The 20,374-nt window shown below is 42.5% G+C and overlaps 1 protein-coding gene across 5 annotated transcripts in view; it reads right to left on the bottom strand.

Annotated features, from left to right (window-relative positions):
- The window catches only part of SMAP1 (small ArfGAP 1), a 90,379-nt gene extending 71,253 nt beyond the window's left edge, over window positions 1-19,126 (bottom strand). For 3 of the 5 annotated variants that reach the window (XM_088162214.1, XM_088162213.1, XM_088162212.1), the window contains exon 1: window positions 18,750-19,124. In XM_088162214.1, the coding sequence (XP_088018340.1) occupies window positions 18,750-18,867 (118 nt within the window). In that variant the 5' untranslated portion in view covers window positions 18,868-19,124. Of the gene's footprint in view, window positions 1-18,219; window positions 18,390-18,749 lie in introns of those variants that run through there. The other 2 variants (XM_014870241.2, XM_088162215.1) reach the window with 2 other exon arrangements.
- Window positions 19,127-20,374: the final 1,248 nt, after the last annotated feature.

Genomic DNA, 20,374 nt, shown 5'->3' on the forward strand with positions numbered 1-20,374 from the left:
CCAAGACTAGGAAAAATCACACAAGCTCAGTCTTTTAAGGTGTCAAAGTATGCAGCAAAGGGCATAAATGGCAGGTGTTAGCAGTCTCTTACAGCTGGCTTAGTAAGCCTGTGTTAGGAGAGTCAAGACCAGAATTTGAGAACTTCACATTTACCACATTTATAAAAGCATGACAGGAGTTCAAACAAGAGCTGTTTTTACAAGGCTGTTTTCATATTTTTCAATAAAATCAATCTCAACAGCATGAAGTTGCACTGAAGGCAGACAACTCAAGTACACTGTTCCAAAGCCCAGCTTAATAGCAGCTGGATTCATATGGTTCAAGGTATACTGCACAAAGAGTGGGAAGACAAGCCTTGGAGGCATTGTTTAGCTATTTTTAGCCAGTGTCTGGTAGGTGGTAAAGAGTTCCATGGACAAAATTCTTCCAAGTTTGTCTTTTGGTTTGGATAACCATTTTTCATGAAAGCCATCAAAAAACCCATGAAGTGCAGGCCTATTCATAACTCCAAATAGGCTCTATAGAAGTATCATGAATGGAATTCCACCCCTGCACAACCCTGTCCCACCTCTACAAGTCAGCAGAAGAAATATGTATCAGTTTCAATTATTCCTTCAGCTCACTTATCCACTTGCTCCTGTAGCATCAAAATCTGCTAAAAGCATTTCAAAGAAATTACAAGGGTTGTATCAAGCCTCAACTAGAAAAGAAGTACAGTGACATGAATGTTCCTTCAATTCTATGCTTAAGCCACAAAATCAAGTGGCTAGCTTCATAACAACTTGAATTCTGGAATGCATCCAAGTAATTTTAAACAGAAAAAGCTTTATACAGAAAATTAAGTGTGGAATATGAAAGCGCAGTTTGTAAATTAAAGAACTGGTTGGTTACATCAGCTATCAGAGAAACAGGTAATGTCAGTTTGTTCTTAAAATGAACAGGTCTTTTTCTTGTCTAACAGCCATTTGGCACAAGCAATCTTTTAAGGCAACAAAGTGAAATATTTTTAGTAGCTGACTATTTGTTAATAAGGCAAAAAAATTCCTTTTGACTGTGAGAATATAAGCCTCCTTTTCCAAAATAAAGTAACTTTATCAAATATTAGGTGATTATAGGACATAAAAGCTAAGATGTGAAATAAAATACAATGGAGTTCACCATAAAGTTATGTACAGAAATACACACTTGATCTCATCTCACGTAATTATTGAGAAAATTGAGATTATGATGTTTTTTTGAGATTTGTCCCCTAAGACATCACCAAGACCCCCTATTTATCTTAGAAATGAGATTACAGGATTTAAAAACAACATCTAATTAAAACACTTATTTTTAATGAAAATATCAGTTTAACTCAGCGTTTTGCAATGAAACTTCCTTTAAAACCATCTCCAAAAGTTTGCATTCCTGACTTGGCATTACTTCACACCTCAGATTTCACCCATCCTCACACTACCTAGGCAAGCAGAATCATAAACAACTTCTGAACTATCACAAGAGCAGCTCCTGACCCTGGGCTGGCAACCACACTTGGATAGCCTGAGCATCTGTCTATGACTGTACCAGGCGAACACATGCAGAGTGCACAGGACACAGCCACAGCACTCCTACCAGCCTTGTGGGTGCTACAGCACCCTTTGGAAAGTAAAGTCAGTGCCCCAAGTATCAGAGATGACAGGGGTGCCAACCCTGGTACATTCAATAACCTAACAGCTTCAGAAATAAAATTTCAATTTGGCTAAGGGGTAGTGCTCCCATTTTATCCTGCCTGTTCACTCGTGAAGACTGTTTGTGTCAGAGTTCAGGCTGCAAGAATAAGGTGTGCAAGCTGTCATTTCTTGTTAGCAGCATTTGGTACTTTCTAAAAAAGACAAGGTTATGTAGCATATTACAGTATTAGTAAAAAGCTTCTGGAGCAGGTCTTGACTGCAATTTTTCCCTTGTCAGCAAGGAAATGCTAAAACACTTACTGTTTTAAGTTTACAATTTATATTCCTTTTATATGGAGAAATAAAAGGAAACTGGGGAACAGTGAGCTCTTACAAAATGTTCTCATAAGCTGATAGCTAAGCATTAAGTAAAAGCATCGCTGAAAAGAAATGTATAAATCTACACCACTCTGTTAGCTGTAACAGCCCCTCTGCATACCCAGGCAAAAGATAAAGATTATATAAGCACCTGCTTCAAAAAAACCCTTCAGTCAATAATTGAAGTTCTTCCTTTAACTACAACAAAAACCTCAGAGATAAGATTTATTTGCAAGACAGGCTTATAATGTAGCCTGTTTGCCCTTAACAAGAATAAACCTTTCTCTACCAGAGACATTACCTAGCAATTGCATTAATCAGCTTCCCTTTACCATTCTTCCTCAAATATTACTGAAGAGATCCTTAACTAAACACTCCATGAACTGTACAACCTCTATGCAGTCCTCAGTGACTACACAGATGTGCTTTCTTGTACATAACAAAGAAGGTAAAATGCATCCCCATAAACCCTCCAACAAGAACCAAAATTTGAAAAAAGATGCAGAGAAACCAGAGATTCAAGTTTCTTTATCCAACAGCCACAGAATCAGAGTCTTAAAGGCTGGAAAACACATCTTAGATCTTGAAGTTCTACCATTAACCAAACACAGCCAAGTACCACATCTACCTGTTCTTTAATTCTTCCAGGGATGATGATTCAGTACTTCAGGCAGTGGAGCTGGGCAGGCTGTTCCGATGCCTGGCCAACTTTTCAGTGAAGAAATCTTCCCCAGTTTCTAATCTATACCTTCACTGGCATAATTGGAAGCCATTTCCTCCTGGTCCTGTCACTGGCTGCCTGGGACAAAGGGTCAACTTCCACCTGCCTACCTCTTTTCAGGGAGCTGTAGAGAGTGATTAGGGGGCCCCTGAGCCGCCTCCTCTCCAGGCTGAGCAACCCCAGCTCCCTCAGCTGCTCCTCACAGGACTCGCATTCCAGATCCTCCACCAGCTCTGCTGCCCTTCTCTGGACTGACTCCAGCATCTTAAAATTCTTCCTGCAGTGAGGGGCCCAGTACTGGACACAGAATGTGAGGTGCAGCCCCACCAGTGCCAAGAGTGCCAATCTTATTGATACAGGCCAGGATGCACTGGCCTTCTTGGCCACCTGCACACACACTGGCTCATGTTCAGCTGCTGTCACCAGCACCTCCAGGACCTCTTCCATCAGGCAACTTTCCAACCACTCTTCCCCCAGCCTGTAGCACTGCAGGGCATTGCTGTGGCCCATGTGCAGGACCCAGCTCTTGGCCTTGTTGAATCTCATACAACCGACCTCAGTCCATTGATAGAGTCTGTTGGGATCCCTCTGTGGAGCCTTCCTGCCCCCTTCCAGCAAATCAACAGTCCCACCCAACTTGGGATCATCTCTAAACTGACTGAGGGTGCCCTCAACCCACTGATCCACATCATTGATAGAGATATTAATCAAGACTGGACTAAAGACTGAGCCCTGTAGAGGCCCACTAATGACCAGATGGATGTGACTCCATCACTCTCTGGGCCTGGCCACTCAGTTTATATTGAGTGAAAAGTACACCTGTCCAAGCCATGAGCAAAGTGCCAAATTTCAGGTTCTAGACAATAGAAACACATTGAATTAATCTATAATGACCAGCCAGATTGCTTCTGGTACCAATCCTCTCTGCTATATTCGTTTGTGTGGGGATGGAGTTTATTTTCTTTATAGAAAGCCATATGGTGGTGTGTTCTGAGTTTGTGACCAAAACAGTGTCAATAACACACCAATGTTTTAGCTATTGCTGAGCAGTGCTTACATAACATTGAGGCCTTTTCTGCTCTTCAGATTGTCCTCGCAGTGAGGTGGTTGGGGGTGAGTGAGAGGCCAGAAGGGGACAGAGCTAAGACATCTGACCCCATCTAACCAAAGGGACATCGCATACAGCACTGTGCTCAGCAATAAAAGCTGGAGTAGGAAGAAGAAAGGAGATAGCTGGAATGAGTAACTAACATAACTGTTACATGTGATGGAATCCTGCTTTTCCTGGAGAAGGCTGAACACCCACCTGCTGATGTTAAGTAGTGAATTAATTCCTCATTTTGCTTTGCTTGTGGGCACAGCTTTTGCTTTACCTGTCTTTATCTCAACTCATGAGTTTTCTCACTCTTCTGAGTCTCTCTGCCATCCCACTGGCATCCACATCCACAAAATCCACATTAATTGCAGACATTCACCTGCATTACTTCTCTACATACTGTCTCACTTCCTCTTCAGGTTATTGTAGATCAGTCAAGTAGATTTTTAGGCTGCACCATTCATCTCTTACCTACAGAGAGCCTATAACCCTCAAACACTAATATACCACAGTTTTCAGGCATATAAATGGTCTGCAGTTACAAATGTAACTCTAGTCTTGACCCCCAAGTTTACTGCAATGATATTATATATATATATATATATATATATATATATATATATATATATATAAAAATCTTCAGACCAGAACTTTCAGTGGAGCTGAGGATACTAAATTAGCAGAGCGGGGAAAAGAAGGCTGAAGAGGACAGGCAGAATAACACCTTTTCTTCACCTGAAGCTCCAGTGTCATAGATACAAACCCTTCCCACAAATGCCCAGGACCTGCATGTCGGGGTAGCTACACCCCAATACTGCACTCTGCCCAAGTCTCAGCAAACAGATCACACCTTGGAGTGCTTCAACACCCTTCCCTGAAGCTGAGTTTGAACCAATACACACAACAGAAGGTATCTATGCTCTGTGAGATGCATCTTTTAAAGAGCAGGTGTTAAACGACTTCTGTATTTCCTCAGTCAGTAAACAAAAACCTATAATCTAGGCATAAATGGACTTCCTGAGGTCACTTAGATTAACCTGATGTTTCAATCAGGTCTAATTAGATCATGCTGCTTAGGGCTTTGTTCAGTTCTTTTGAACAGCTCCAAGGTATATTTCATCATCTATTTGAGGAAAAACTCAGTCCAGTATTTGAAAATTGTATTCTTTTAAACCACAAAGTAGCTTATTTATATCCGAGTCAAATGCATCATGCCACACATTCAAGGCTTAAGCGTGCTTTGCATTTTTCTAAAGGCATCTTCTTGCTTCCTAAAACTACACAGGTCTCCTACATGATGACACTAAATTAAATATAATTCAAACTAACACAGTTAAACATTCCAGCATGGCAGACAATCATCAATGCTCAGACATCATTATATCAGCTACATGCAACTAAGAAAGGAAAGAACAAATTTACTTTTAAGTAGTGTTCTTCACAGCTGATTTAACTAGGTTTGCGTTTCAAAAAAATAGAGAGAAAGTTGGGAGGGCTTTTTGTGCAAGTTATTTTTCCAAAATGATCTTCTGTACTTTGAGAAGAAAATAAGTTGTGGCTGTACAGTATTTTTCCTCAAAACATAATTTTCTTCAGACGCCAGAAGAGAAATGGAATACGATACCAAAGCAGTCAGCTGCATTCAGTCTGGAATACAGAATTGTGAGTACGAGTTCAAAGTAAGATTAACGTTGCTTGAAAAGTTATCAATTCTCCAAATATGCTCTCAAAACTCTGCAAGACTCTCAAGCATGAGATCTTGGATCTGTTGTATTTTTTTAAATTCTCACTTATAACCAAATACTTGACAGAATCCTTTCGTTCTATAAATATATTTTTGGAGTAACCTTTTTTAAGCAGGGACTCCATGAACACCCAAGCTCCACAGAAATCACAGTGTACAAGACAAGTGTCAAGGGGTATTTAGCACCACTTCTTTCAGAAGTTGCTTACTCTATGCTGCAGAACACCTAGAAAATTGAACCAAGGCTTCATAGTCTTTATTAATGAGAAAGACAGTTACTTTGTACTTAGAAAACACAAGAAATCCTCATCAGTTGTGGTGGATAAACCTTGTCTGGTCATCATGCACTCACCAAAGAAGAGAAAATAAGATAAAAAACCCCATGGGTCAAGATAAAAGCAGCTTAATAAAGAAAAGACCATGTGCAGAAGTAAGAAGAAAAATATTTATTCTCCTATCAGCAGGTGATATCCACTTCCTGGGAAGCACGGTCTCAGTACACAGTTGGTTGCTCTGGAAGACAAACAGCCTAACAACAAAACCTCTCCATCCCCTTGCTTTCTCTTAGCTTTTACTGTGTAACTTATAACCTATCCCTTAGGTTTGTTTGGGTCAGCTGTCTTGGCTACATCCCCTCACAAACTTTCACCTGCCTCTAGTCCAGTGGCCTTTGGGGGGAGGCTGAAGAGACAGCCTTGATGCTGCACTTGCACTGCTCAGCACCGGCTAAAATACTCGTGTGTCATCAACACCCCTCTAGAGCTGCAAAGGACAGCATCATGAGCGCTGCTGTGGAAAGTTTGCCCCCTCTCAGACAATACCGGTAAAGCAGCTCTATGCATTTAGCCTTTAGGATAACCCAGGTACCACTTGGCAATGAGAACAAGGACCAAAAAGCCTCCACTCAGTGTCTGACATGTCTCTCTGGTTTCACCCCTGCCGAAGTGTGAAAGCACACTTCCTCTGAAGATCTAAAGGGTGCACATAAAGCGTGCATTTGCCAAGTTTAAAGGGATATTTGTGTCATTCTACATGTAACAGGTAACTGAACAAATACTCCATATATATACATCTTAATGGAATTATCAGTCCCTATATTATAAAATCATCATTACTCATCAATACATTGCTCACATCTATAAATTGCTATGAACGACAAACCCAAATGACTTCAGCATACATTACAAGGAGCTAATTTCAAATTATCCTAATTCCTGATTGTCCCTCACTGCCATGTTTTGAATCCACCTACAAGTGGATTCAGCTGCATTCAGAAATACCAGGTTACATGATTAACCACTTCCATTGTCTTTTACAGAATTTCTTATAGGACTACTACTGCCTTTAATCCTACCAATGAAGTCCTGTACTATGAAACTTTATTCATTTCCATTCAAAGACTTCAGTAAAAATGCATTAGAATACTATAGAGTAATCAATAGCTGAATGTGAAATATTGCACTCCTTTCCTCATCCATGCAAGAGAGAAAGTTACCTACTCTTTTTTTCCTCTTCTTTTTTAAACACAAAATCATAGCCTGGCACAGCTTTTAGAGAAAGAACTGCTCCTTTACCAAACCATACCTGCAAAGTCAGTTGCTTGGCAACATTGCCTCCAACTATCACACATGGCTGTCCACTGCTCCACTCTTACAGGCACTGAGATACAGTCTCTACCTCCTTTTCCCCCATCACCTACCTGAAACAAACCTTTCCTGAAGACAGGAAAGGAGCAACTGACAGTTTAAGACTACTGAGACAGGCAGAACACAAAAGACACACAGATCAGCTTCCCCCATAAAACTTGCCACCAACTCCATAAGCTCCAACATCAGCACTCTCTATATCCACATATACCACAGACTTGCAGCACAGGGATATTCTCTGTTCCTCCACGCTCCTCCTCCTCTTCAGACCATTACCTCAGAGCAGAAAAGCATGTGGCTTCTCTGATCAGAGGAAGACAAATCTCATCAGTATTTTGGACAAGCAGGAAACAAGGCAGGAACTCAGGTTTTCTTAACTGGGTTGTTTCATAACACTGGGCAGGAGCTCCTTGAGAATACATAATCAAACATACATGTTTATAGCATAATGGAAAGCAACAAGTGATCAAGACAAGACAGTGGAAGATAAGCTGGAGTTAGGAATATATCACATAGAGTCTATTGTAAACAAAGATGAATATAAGTAAGTATCATTCAAATTTTAAATTTGCCAAGTCATCATAAAGACAAAGCAGTTTTGTTTGAATGGATTTTTGTGAAGCCATTCAAGAGAAAAATGTTAAGAGAACTAATATTGCTCAAGCTCTCAGCAAACATTAATCAAATATGAGGCCCAAACGGAAGAAAAACAGGAATCTGTAGTAGTTTCTTTTTTGCCCCAGTCTTCAGAAGAAATAGCTGTTAGTCATAACATGGAGTTCAAACCAGTAGTTTCAAGGTCCAAGGGAATTTCTGACACAAGGGACACTTGCTCTAAGCAACTTTCTACCAGCTCTACAGAGCAGTTAAAGTTGTGAAGATACTCTCCTAGCTAGACTCAAACATTACAGTCAAACACAAGATATGAGTAACCCTTTTACCACAGCATCTCAATTCCCAGTTGCTTCAAATAGCTAGATTTGGTCCTTTTTGTCTCTGGATGTATATAAACAACAGGAAGATTTCTGTATTTCTTGAAAATTCAAATCTCTACTACAGTCTGCATTTATTACTATTTAATCACTTTCTCATAAAGGACTTCGATTTTAAACAAAGAATCTATTTTGAATTGACACAAACTGATACTTGCACACTGGGGAGAAACAGGAAACAAATTACATGGTATCTGCAGTGGGACTTCTCTGTCAGCTTGTAAGGGATTCAACAGCTGAAATAGATCTGAAGTAGCAGAGACTGGAAGGGACCCTGGAAGATCAGCTAGTCCAAGCCCTGGTGCTCAGAGCACAGAAAACACAGCAGGCTGCTTAGGGCTGTTCCCAGTCAGATTTTTGGTGCTTCCACACTGCACGCTCCACAGCTTCTCCAGGTAACCTGATCCTATTCAGCCTTTCCTAGAGTAAAACAAACAAGCCTCAGACCAAAACAACTTACCTTTCAGTAGAATTTTCTGTGTTTTAATTTGTATTCATTGCGTTTTGGTCCTATCACTAGTTATCACAGACAAGTCTGCCTCCATGATCTTTACGTTCTGTCACCAGGTATTTACACACAAGCATAAGAATCCCCCAGCAGCCTTCTCCAGGTTAAACAACCTCAGTGCTCTCAGCCTCTACTATGCTGTAAGGCACACTGACTTACCCCTTCATGCCACTTTGCTAGACTTGCTCCAGTCTGTCCCTGTTTCTCTGTGGAGCCCAGAACAGGACAGCACTACAGAAGCAGTCTCAGCAGTGCTGAGGAAAGGATCTCCTCCCCCAGACACTGACCACTCTCTTCTGGAAATTGAGTCCAAGATGTTGTTTGCCTTCTTTGTGGCAAGGGTGCATGACTGATCCATCACCAATACTTGATCCACAGCATCTCTTCTGCACCACCAACACCCCCTCCTTGGGGACAGAGCTTTGCATTTGCCTTCCTTGAACGTCGTAACATTCCTGTTGGCTCATTTCTTCCACTTGTTCACTTGCCTGTTCCCCAGTAGCAGCATATCCATCTGGTTTATCAACTGCTCCTCCCAGTTTTGCATCTCATCAAGTTTGCCAAGGGAGGGGTCTATCCTGTCACACAGGTTATTAATGAAGATGTTAAAGACTGCTGGCCTCAATAACAACCCCTGAGCTACACCAAAAGGGACTGGCCTCCCACTCAACTTTAGGATTTGATCACCACCCTGAGCCTGGCATTTTAGCCTCTAAGCTATTTTCAATCCATCTCACTATGTCTTGATCCAGAAAGCATTTCATCAACTTACCAAAGAAGAAGTTACAAAACAGTTTCCAAAACCACATGAAAGGTCAAGGTAAGAAAACACCCATTGCTCTCATCCACCAAGCTGGTCATCTTGCTTAGTTCAGTGTGAAGGCCGCCACCAGGCTGGTCACACACTACAGCCTCTTGATTAATCCATAACAACTATTGCCCATCATTTTTCTTCATGTGTTTTCAGGATTATTCAGTCTGTCACTTTTCCAGGAACAGAGGCAAAGCTGACTGTACAGTTGCCTAGATGTTCCTTCTGGCCCACTTCAGAGATAGTAAGGACATTTGCTTGAGTTCAGCCCCCAAAATGCATTCCCCCAGTCACCATGACCTTAGTTAATGAGAGTCACCACAAAATTACCTTGGCCACCGTCTCACTCCTGGCTAAGAACAAAGTGAAGAAGACTTTAAAGTCTCAGATATTTCCATATCTCTTATGAGCATTTCCACTCCAGGTTCAGCAGCAGGTCTACATTTTCTCCACTCTTTTTCTGTCAATTATCTGTAAATGCCTCCCTTGTTGCCGTTCACATACACCTTGTAAGACTAGACTCCACATGGACATTGACTTTCTGACCTAGACACATTTGCACGTTTGATGTCTCCAGGCTCTCCCTGGGCCACATGTTTCTGCTTCCACCTGTTATATGCTTCCTTTTTATGTCTGAGCTTTTTCAGCTCATTCATTCAAGCAGGACCCTTGGTGCCTTTGTACCATTTCCTATTTATTGCAATATGCCACACTACAGCTTAAAGAAGTAGTCAACCAACTTTCCTGGCTCTCTCTGCTCCGAACCATCTTCCAAACAATTCTTGCAAAAAGGTCCTTGAGCAGAAGAAAATCTTCCTTTATGAATATTATGGTTGCAATTCTACTCTTTGCTATCTCCAACTGAGATCCTGAACTCTTCTACCTCATGACCACTGCAGCCAAGACTACTCCTAACCTTTACATCCTCTACCTGTCATTGCTTGTTTGCAAGAAACAGATCTTCAACCACTTGTATTGAGATATGGGCATCAGTGCATTCTAGAAGCTTCCTTGATTACTTATTCCCTGCTGTGCTTTACCCCCCAAAAATAATAAGGGTGGTCCAAGCACCCTATAAGCAAGGAAGCCTGTGAACATTAGGCTTGAGTTGTCTGAGGAAACCCTCATTACTATTCCTGACCCATAAGCTCCCAACTGGCTCACCCATCTCCAGATAAAGCTGCAGGCAGCCCCACTTCTCTCACAGCAAATGGCAACTCTCCATTATCACCATTCCAGCCTGCCCTTCCTAAGCACCTGTACATACCCATTGCACTACTCCAGCTGTGAGCTATCCCACTGAGCAATGCCAATAAAAATCATAGCTCAGTCCTAACTCATTTTACTCTGCCACAGTATCTGAAAACAACTTGCTGACAGTACAGTGAAGACAGATTTAACTAGTCATGGGTTCATCAGCCTAACTCTTCAGAACAATCTCAACGTGGAAATAAGATATCACTGAACAACTTCACCTGTTCACAAGGCAAAGTCATTATGTCTTGGAGAATTTAGCTGCAGCCACAAGAGACACTATGAAGCACTAGAGTTCCTAAAGTAAAGCTGAATCACGCTCAAATGAACCTTACTGAGCCAGTCTAAGACAATGTGACACCTGAGCTAAATCAACTGCTGACTACTCCCTGAGTAATGTCTGATAATTGACTCTCTTAAATCCTATAGGATGCATACATTAAAGAGGGAGTCACTTCCCAGGAAAGAGTACCTCCCTAAAAGTCTGCTTCTCACAAAGATATATCTAATTGCTTCCTCTGTATCATGTACAAGGATCTCAAGGCAGCAGCACAGTTGCTCTTTCTTCTTTATAGCATTCAGACCAAAGAGGGAAGACAGCATCATTCCATTTCGCAAAAGGAAATTCAGGAACAAAGCAAAAAAGGAAATTCAGGAATAAGTGGTATAAACAGCATCCTGCAGTAGCAGCTTTTTCTTGTCACTGAAGAGTGGCAGAACTGCAGCTTCATGACCACTCTAAGACACACACCTGTAGTCCTGACCAAAAGAACCTGGGTGTTTTGCACTTAAAAAAGGCAAGAGCATGGTCTGTCTCATCAATAGCAGTAATCGCTTTTAATCCTCATGGTCCACACAACAGAAACAGCTTAGACTGCCAGTAACTTCTGAATGTAGGGCAGCAAACTAAGCACGTAAGGATTTCTGCATCTGTATAATACACCTCAGAGAATCTAAAGATTTGCAACATAATAAAAAAAATAAAAAGAACAATTCCCTCAAATATTTCTATTAGTAGCCACAGAAATAATTAGGTTGAAAGGGACCTCTGGAGGTCACCTAGTCCAGCCTCTTGTCAAAGCAATGCTAAGTTCAAAGTTACATGATGCTGCTTTGGGTCTCATCCAGTCAAGTTTATTCAAGTCCTGAAGAGCAGAGATTGCATCCACTTGGGTAAAAAGCCTTCAACTTTGCAAATAACCCTGTTCTATTACAAGCTAAACATATTTCCTTTGACTTACTTGAAAATATTTTTCTGCACTGCAAGAGTCAGGAGATAGAAACAACCCCTTTCCTTACAGGGGCCACTAGTGTCACCCAACACTTCAACATCCCCTTCAGAAGTCCTAAGCTAAGGGTGCCATACTTTTTTCCCCACCAAATAAGGTGTCTTAAGGGCTCTTTTCTTAGGGGAGATAATTATCCTTCTCAGAGCTGCAACCAGCAACTAATTCCTAAGCTTCAGTCTCATCCAACCAGCGGCAGCAACAGGTGAGAGCACAAGGAATGAGAGCGTTGAGGTAGTTTTATTTAGTAGCAGGAAAGCAGAAAAAAAAATCTGCTTATACAGCCCCAAGAGAGACAGAAGTGAGTTTATGGTTCCTAAGGGTCTCTGAAAGCACTTTGACAAAAAGGCCAGAAAACTACCAGCTTAAGTACCAGATTATCACTAGGACTTCTAGTGATACAGTTCCTTACTATTATTAGAGTTCAGGACGTATCATTCCACTTGCCAAGCTTAAGTAAGACCAACCCTGAATCAAAATGCTTTGCCTTCATTATTCCTTATAGAAGGATATTGCACAGCCTCACTGGACAGCCAGAGGCCTCCAGGAGATACAAAGATTCATATTCAGTCTGTTACACTCACAGGATCTTTACAAAGCTTATCTTGCAGAAGCAATGTGAATCCTGCAACAGAAACACACAAAGAAATACCAGCAATTTCTTAAATCAAGCGACCCGCAGTAACATTTGATATTTGCAACAACTGGTACAGAATATTAATACAGCACAATCACCGACTAATAAACTAGTACTTTGTGTTTGAACTTCAATATAGAGCTAGAAGTTGCACCAGAGAGGACATGTGAAACTGACCTCCAGCATAATCCAACTGTGCTCTATTCCCCCTAGTGTCCTCTCAGGGGTTTCTCCACCTTAGGAGGAAGACAGGAAAGACCTTCACCCGAGGAGGTACAGCAACCAATGCCCTAGTGTAAGCTCAACGAGCTGTCACAAAGCTTTCTTACACTGACAGTGAGGCAAAAGCTGATGGCTCACACAGGCTGAGGGCAGTGAGCTGTAAGAGTCATCCATCTGCTCAAGAAAGAAGTACACCATCTATTAAAGTATACAGGCAAGATTAAGACAGTTAAAAGACCAGATATCAAACAAAAACAGGAAAGGAGCTTCACAAAACGTGATGATCATACAAAAATATTTAAGTTTTTCTCCCAGCCATAGAAGAGATTGTATGTAAGACTTGAATGTCTACACAAGAGAATCTGAACAGCTGTAAAACATATCTAGAATACTCCAGATTTCTTTTCATAGCTAGTTTGCCCCCTTAAACTATATTTTTTGTCTCCCCCACTGGTAAGACACCACATTTGGAATTGGTTAGTTGTTAGCAAAGCTAAAGTTAAGTTCTAGCTACATAAATGTTGGTAACACAATCCTTCCTGTGCAATCTCTCTCCACACTCTCAAGTGCCTGTATTTGCCACTCTTCAGTTGCAGACAGATATTCAATGACTGTACAGTACAACTATAAATACTGAAAAGCATTTACATTAATATTATAACCAAAGCAAACCAATTTTAATCTGATTGAACAAGCAACAGTGTCAATGTGCTTCTTTGCACTAGGATTTTGGTAATGGATCATTTAAACAGGCTTCAAGCACTATGAGGCATGAAGCAAGTAAACATTTTTTAAAAACCCAAAAAACAAACCCAGAACACTTCCTCTGATACAGAAATTTAGTCACCTTTTCTGAAGGCCCAAAACATCTACAATTGTTTACACTAAGGTTGCAAGTTTCCAATTATATTATTTTACCTTGATTACAGTTTAAAAAAAATCAAAAGCAGCTGATTTACAGCTCAGGTAATTGCCTTTTTGATTATTCTTGAGATGAATTTACAGACTTCAGTAGTCAATACATTGGTATTAAAGACAGCATCCAAATATAAGCACAACAGACAGAAAAGGTACGTCAGAGAACATTCACATTGTTTTTTCCTGGAAGCAGACAAGATATTCAGCAGAATCAAAAGACTGTCCATCTAAGCAAGCAAGCCTGTAAACTGACCTGGTCTAGTGTGACTGTCTCTGTAAATGGGAACATACGACTGATTACGGTTCCTACTGATGTTTGAAACGAATCTCCTTTTGTGCTTCATCACACACTTCAACTTCTAAGTACTTGATTCAGCATTTAATATCAGCATCCTAACACAAGCCTTGCTGCCAAGCAATAAGAACACAAGTCTAGGAGACTTCTAGCACGTTATAAGTAGGTACTAACTATAAAAATACTTAGAAATAGCCAATTATAGCCCTATAGCAAAAGGGTCCCTGATTGATGTTAACAGTTTGGCTTTATTTTTTTTTTGGCTTGATTTGACAGATTTCTAAGAGGTGTTATTGCTTAAGGGATTCAAATCTCAGTATTGAAACGACTTATATTCATTACCCTACCTCTAAAATGAAAAGTAAGAAAAATTCAAATGCAAAGTAATTTCAGTTGCCTCTCTTTCAAAGCTTTGGGGTGACTTAAGCTACTGCCAACATACTCTACTATTTCCTACAAGTATCAGAAACAGTAGTGTAACTTCTTCACAGTAATATAACACTGGGAAGACATCTATTGCCTTATGCAGACAGCTATTCAGATAGGGATGTAAAGAACAGACAGTACACAGACAAGAACTGCCTTGTCAAATGTCAACCCAACCTCCTCGCTTTTCAAAAGTCTCAGTGATTGCAAAGACAGTTCCAGAACCTTTTAATTTTCAGGCTTCTTCCCCACAGAAGATTCATCTAGTCTTTCTGACAGCTGCAAGATTTACAATTCGAAGGTGACATATGGCAACTACCGTATGGCCCTACAACAGGTAGTTTCCAACACATTTTAGCAGCAACAGTCAGATTCATAGCAGCTATTTAAACAGGCAAAAGGCAAATACAGAAGGAAAATCACTTCCAGAAACTGTTGGCAGGGTCAGCAATCCAAATTATTACTTAATGTTACTCTGGCAGATGTGTCCTCAGCTGTATTCTTCACCTTACAAAGCCATCCAATGTATCTGCATACCTCACACTTGAAGAGGTAGGCAAATCAAAGGATGGATTTGCTCTTGATAAAAGACCACTGCTAATGACAGAAATAATTTTGAGGATGACCAAGAAATAGCTCTTCTAATTCTTACACAGAGCAAGCATGCAATAAATACTGGAAAGGTGCATGCTTCAAACTTCTTTTCAGGCAATGCATATGGCAGGCCTATACCTGGGCAAGGAAAGCTAACACAGTAACTTGTGAGTGACAGGATGCTAGTAAGATCCTGTATCACCTTTTTGATGCGAGAAGTAAAAACCAGCAGAAAAGCTTTATTGATACGAAGGAGGAGTTCAACAGTAACATTACAGTGGATGCAATGAAAATAATGAGTGGTAAATATGCTAATAGGACCACATTACATTTCTGGGGGTCAAAAGGATATTTGTAAGATTTTAAATTGTATCTAGCTACTTAAGAATTCCCAGAGCCTCAAAGAATAGCAGTTAAAACAGATATACAAGTATAATCTGCAAGATCTCCACAACCTTCGGATGTGACTACCTGAAAAGAAGCTTAGGGTAAATATAATACTTCACGTTTAAGAGATACTACAATATCTAGGGTGAGAGAAAGGAATTAGTTTCAATTAAGTGCCCATGCTGAACCAACAGCTCTCTGAAAGACCATACTGAAGACAGTTTTTAAGTACTGCCAGAATAAGATCCAAGACAACTGCAACTCAGTTAAAACAACTAGAGTGAATCATGAAGATGTTATTACCCACAATTAGGTGAACAGAAAAAGAAGCAAAATAGAACTTGGAAGGTCCTACTGAGCAACAGAAAGGAAAAGGACAGACAAAGGAGCAAAGCTCACACAAGAGAGGAAAGTAACAGAAACTAAAGAGGACAACATTTCAAAGAAAAAAAACCAAAACACTGCATTAAGAAAGCTAAAAACATGCTGAACTACGACTGACACAACAGAAGCCCTAAGTATTTTGTCATGTTAATGACAAATGGCTTCATGTTAATTTCTGCAGAAGCCAGGATAAAGAGGCTCTCCAGTGAAACTGACCATAGGGAACTCCAGACTAATGTCAAACATGACCAGATATGAAAGGGATGCTGGTAGTGTTGCAAGAGGTGAAGGAGACCTCACAGGCTGGGGAATGCCAGACAGCTGGCAGGCTGTAGTTAGTTAACAGAGCCACGTTAATAGCTGCTGCCTCAGACAGCTCTGCATTCCAGGACTAGCAAAACTACAGCTTTGCCAGACAGCAGCAAGTCATGAGCACTCAAACACCATGGATTAAACATGAAACACGTTCGGAAAAAAACAGCTGGCTGCAGCCTTTTCACTTCTTTTGGTAAATAAGTTTCAACAAATTAATATAATAAGCATGAGTTCAGTAGTGGCATTGCATGCTCATGACAAGCTTGAATTTCAACTTAACAACTGACAATGTTTCCTTTTTTCTGAGCTGTCTTCTGGAAGTATACAGAAATCCAGACTTCAGGGTGTAGTGGAGGCAGCTCAACATTGTTCACACAATTCTCCTTCTCAGAAGGAAACTTCCTAAACCTCAAGTAAGAAATCTCCACAAACCGTGTACAAATGGCCACATCTCAGTCAAGTCTCTTTAAAAGAGCCACAACTAAAGCAAGTTTATAATTCCACACTCTTCCATCCAACTATAAAAAAAACTCCAAATATACACAGTACTGGCAAAGTCAGATAGCACCACAAAGCTAACATGATTACATGATTTAAAATAAAAATTGCTACAACAGGATGATGCAAATTAAACTTGAAGGGAAGAATAGAATAAATAAAGAAACCACCAAACCACAAGTCCCTCACATTGCATCACCCAGTATTTTCATGCCAGCTTTCCTGGGGACAGGGTGAAAGCAAGCCATGCTTCCGGCATACACAGAGACAGCAAAGGAGAAGTTGAGCAAAAGAGAAAAGCAAGAAGCTTTCAAAAATGCCATCAGATTTTAGTAGGTACCTAAGTAAAATAGTCTACTAGAAATTTGGAAACTGAATTAAGATGTACTAGCAGAAGACAGCCTGGTCAAGATACTGGTAGGTCCTCCAGAACCTGAACAGGAAAAAAAAAAACAAATTCAAGATACACCAAAGCTTTATCTTGCAAAAGAAAGCATCAAAGAAAAGAACAGTGAATAAAAACACTCAACGCAAATAAAAGGAAAAGGAAACTGAAAGTGTCAGCGCTGTTGAACTGAAAGGGCAAAAGATAAGGAGTACTGAGGGCTACAGAGACCTACAAACATTTTGACTAAGCAAGAGTTAGAGAAAACTCAGAATACAGGACAAGTAATCAGAGAATTCTGGACTCTAATCCTGAGTGACACAAGACTCAGGACGATGTTATAGAACAACTCACATATGGAATTCCATCAGCAAAGAACACCAAGCACCACTCAGCAAAGAAATACAGAGTGTCAATAATACATAAAATATACACACATGCTTCTCCCAGAAAGTTACTGGTTATGAAGAGTCATTCACATGGCAACCAAGGTGTCAGTGGGCAAGAGGAGCTCTGTCAGGAAATGGCTCAGCAGAATTATTTACAAAATATAAAGACCCGCTATCTTTGGTGTAATCCATATCATCTATTTTTATGAGTTTATATTAGGATAATACAGGCTTTTTTTTATTGTGCACGGTATGACTGGTGTGCACAGTGAAAAAAGTAGCTGCACAGAGATGGGAAGAGAATTTACAAACGCAGCGCCATTTCTGGTTGCTCAAACGAAGCTCACTCACAGTTCACCTCCACTTTATGTGGAGAAGGACTGAACGAGGCAGCTCCGGCATTAATCATACAGTGCGAACTCCCAATTGCTATTCAGGAAGCATTACACTTCATAACTTACGGTGCAGTCACCTTACCTGGAGTAAGAGCTTAATAAATTGACTCTATATGAAAGAGGGATATGCTACAATTTTTCATCACAGAATCCAAGGTAAACACAAATGCAAATATATCTACTTTTGTGCAGAAAAAAAAAAAACAGATTAAAGCACTGTAAGATTTGCCAGTGATATAGTCTTTAACATTCCATTCATCGCCAAAGCCACATCTGTGACACACTCACCCAGACTCAGACACCCAGATTCACAGAGCCTGGCATTCTGACTGAGTCAGCATGGCAGGATACATTGTTTTGGACACTCGACATTCAACTCATCTGGCAGCTACCCCAGCAGCATCGGCCAGTCCCTTCCCGAAGGCCATAGCCCGCTCCGGATCGATACCTGGCAGCGCAGGAAGCGGACGCGGCCGTGAAACTTCAGGAAAGGGCTGGGCCAGTCATTGCATAAAGCCCGGCTGGGGGTTCCCCGCTGGAGGACAAGGCGGCTGCAGCCCAGCCCGCTCCCCGGCACAGCGGAGCGCGGCTCGCACGGAAAGGTCAGGCTGTCGGTCTGTGTGTCTGCCTGCCCGCCCCGCCGCTGCCCCCGAGCCCGCTGCCGCCCCGGGCCCGCTGTCGGGAGGAGCCGCCCGCCGGTCCCGCCGCCCCTGCGGACGTGGCGCGGCGCCGAGCCGGGCCCGCAGCCGCCCCGAGCCGGGACCCGCCGGGGCAGCGCCGCGCCCGGGCCGGGTCCCCGCGCCCTCCGCCCCGCGTACCCTTGGCCTCGCAGTCCGCACAGTACTTGTTGTCCTCCTCCCGCAGCAGCTTGGCCAGGATGGCCTGGTGCTGCTCGTTCTGCTTCTGCGCCTTCTCCCGGCAGGAGCGGGTGGCCATGGCGGGGCTGGAGCGCGGCTGAAGCGGGGCCGGGAACGCTCCTGCCCTGGCGCGGCCACGGGAACCGGCGGCCGCGAGCGCCGACTTCCTCAACCGGATCTACTTGCGGACGCGGACGCCTCCGCCTCCCTCCCCGCCCGCCGCCGGGATGGCGCGCGCACACGCCCACCCTGGCCACGACAGTCCCTTATTCCGGGGGTGACAAATAGTCCGCCGGGTCCCTAAGCCCGCGCTGCGATGTCGCCCCTATGCGGCGCTTCCCAAAGAGCGAAAAACGCCGTCCTGGCTTTAGAAGGTCACGGAGCGGTGCCCGCGGGTAAGGGGTCACCTGGCGACAGCAGGTGATGTATCCATCCGCCGGAGCTTGACCCCGCCCCCCAGGTGGTGCCCGCGGGAAGGGCGGGGCCCGGCGCGAGCCGCCGCACCTGTGCGCGCGCCTGGCCCCGCCCCGCTCCGCCCCGGCCCGGCCCGGTTCGGAGGGGCCGGGGTGTCCTGGAGCCGGTGGCTCTGCTGCTCCGAGTAAATACCCCAAAGCACACAGCCGAGGGGTCTGCCGGTGTCCGCGGGAATGGACACCCTGTATCCTTGGGATCCCCCGTATCCTTTGGACAGCTGTCTCCTTCTCCAGGCCAGCGCTGGGGGAGAAAAAAAAAAATCTCTTAGGGCCTTTTGATTGAATGCACAGTGCCATAGCAGGAACTTGCCTTCTGAACTTTCTCCAAGAGTACGTATTTCTGTCTGAAATAAAGCTTCACAGGCAGCAGACACCTTACAGTGAGGAAACTGGTGCTTTTCCATTCTTGTGTGGGTGGTGGGATGCTCTGGGGAAGTCAGAGTTGGATCCCAAGTACCTGCAGAAAAGCACAGCCCAGGCTGATTTTCTGGGACCAAGACTGAATGCACCTCTACACTTTGCCCCTCAAAATGTCTCTGTTGTCCCCTTCCTCCATTTTGTATCAGGTCCCTTTGCCGCTGCTGAGTACTCTGTCACAAGAGTCTGTTCGCCACTAACATCCTTTTTGTCAAATCAATTCTAGCTTGCTGCATTTTTTTGCCTCTAATCCAACCCTTCTGGAAAGAGCTGAAGCCTATATATAGCCTATAAAATGCTTATGTGAGGCAGATGGAAATTCAGGTCTTTTCCCTCTCAGCCACTAAATTACTGAATCATTCTCTTGTAGCTTTCTTTTTCTCAGACACAACGGTGAATTAAATATCCCCTAAGTGTAGGACAGTTGCAACAGAAAAACAAAAAGAAGAAAATATTACACAGCAAGTTAATTAGTAGTTAAACTAGCACCTAACATGGCAAAATGTGCTTAGATCGCCCTCAAATAGAGAGTTAAGGTCTGCCTATACACTGGGAGTCTCCTGGCCAGTGAGTTACTGGGTATGAGCTTGCAAAATGAGGGTATAGTATAAATATATGATTCTAATAGAGGGTTTAGCATCCTACTCGGAGCAGGTATTAAGGGTTAAAACCAGAAATAGAGAATGGCCCAGCAAA

The sequence above is a fragment of the Sturnus vulgaris genome, chromosome 3 (assembly GCF_052056855.1).
Source record: "Sturnus vulgaris isolate bStuVul1 chromosome 3, bStuVul1.hap1, whole genome shotgun sequence".
Lineage (NCBI taxonomy): Eukaryota > Metazoa > Chordata > Aves > Passeriformes > Sturnidae > Sturnus > Sturnus vulgaris.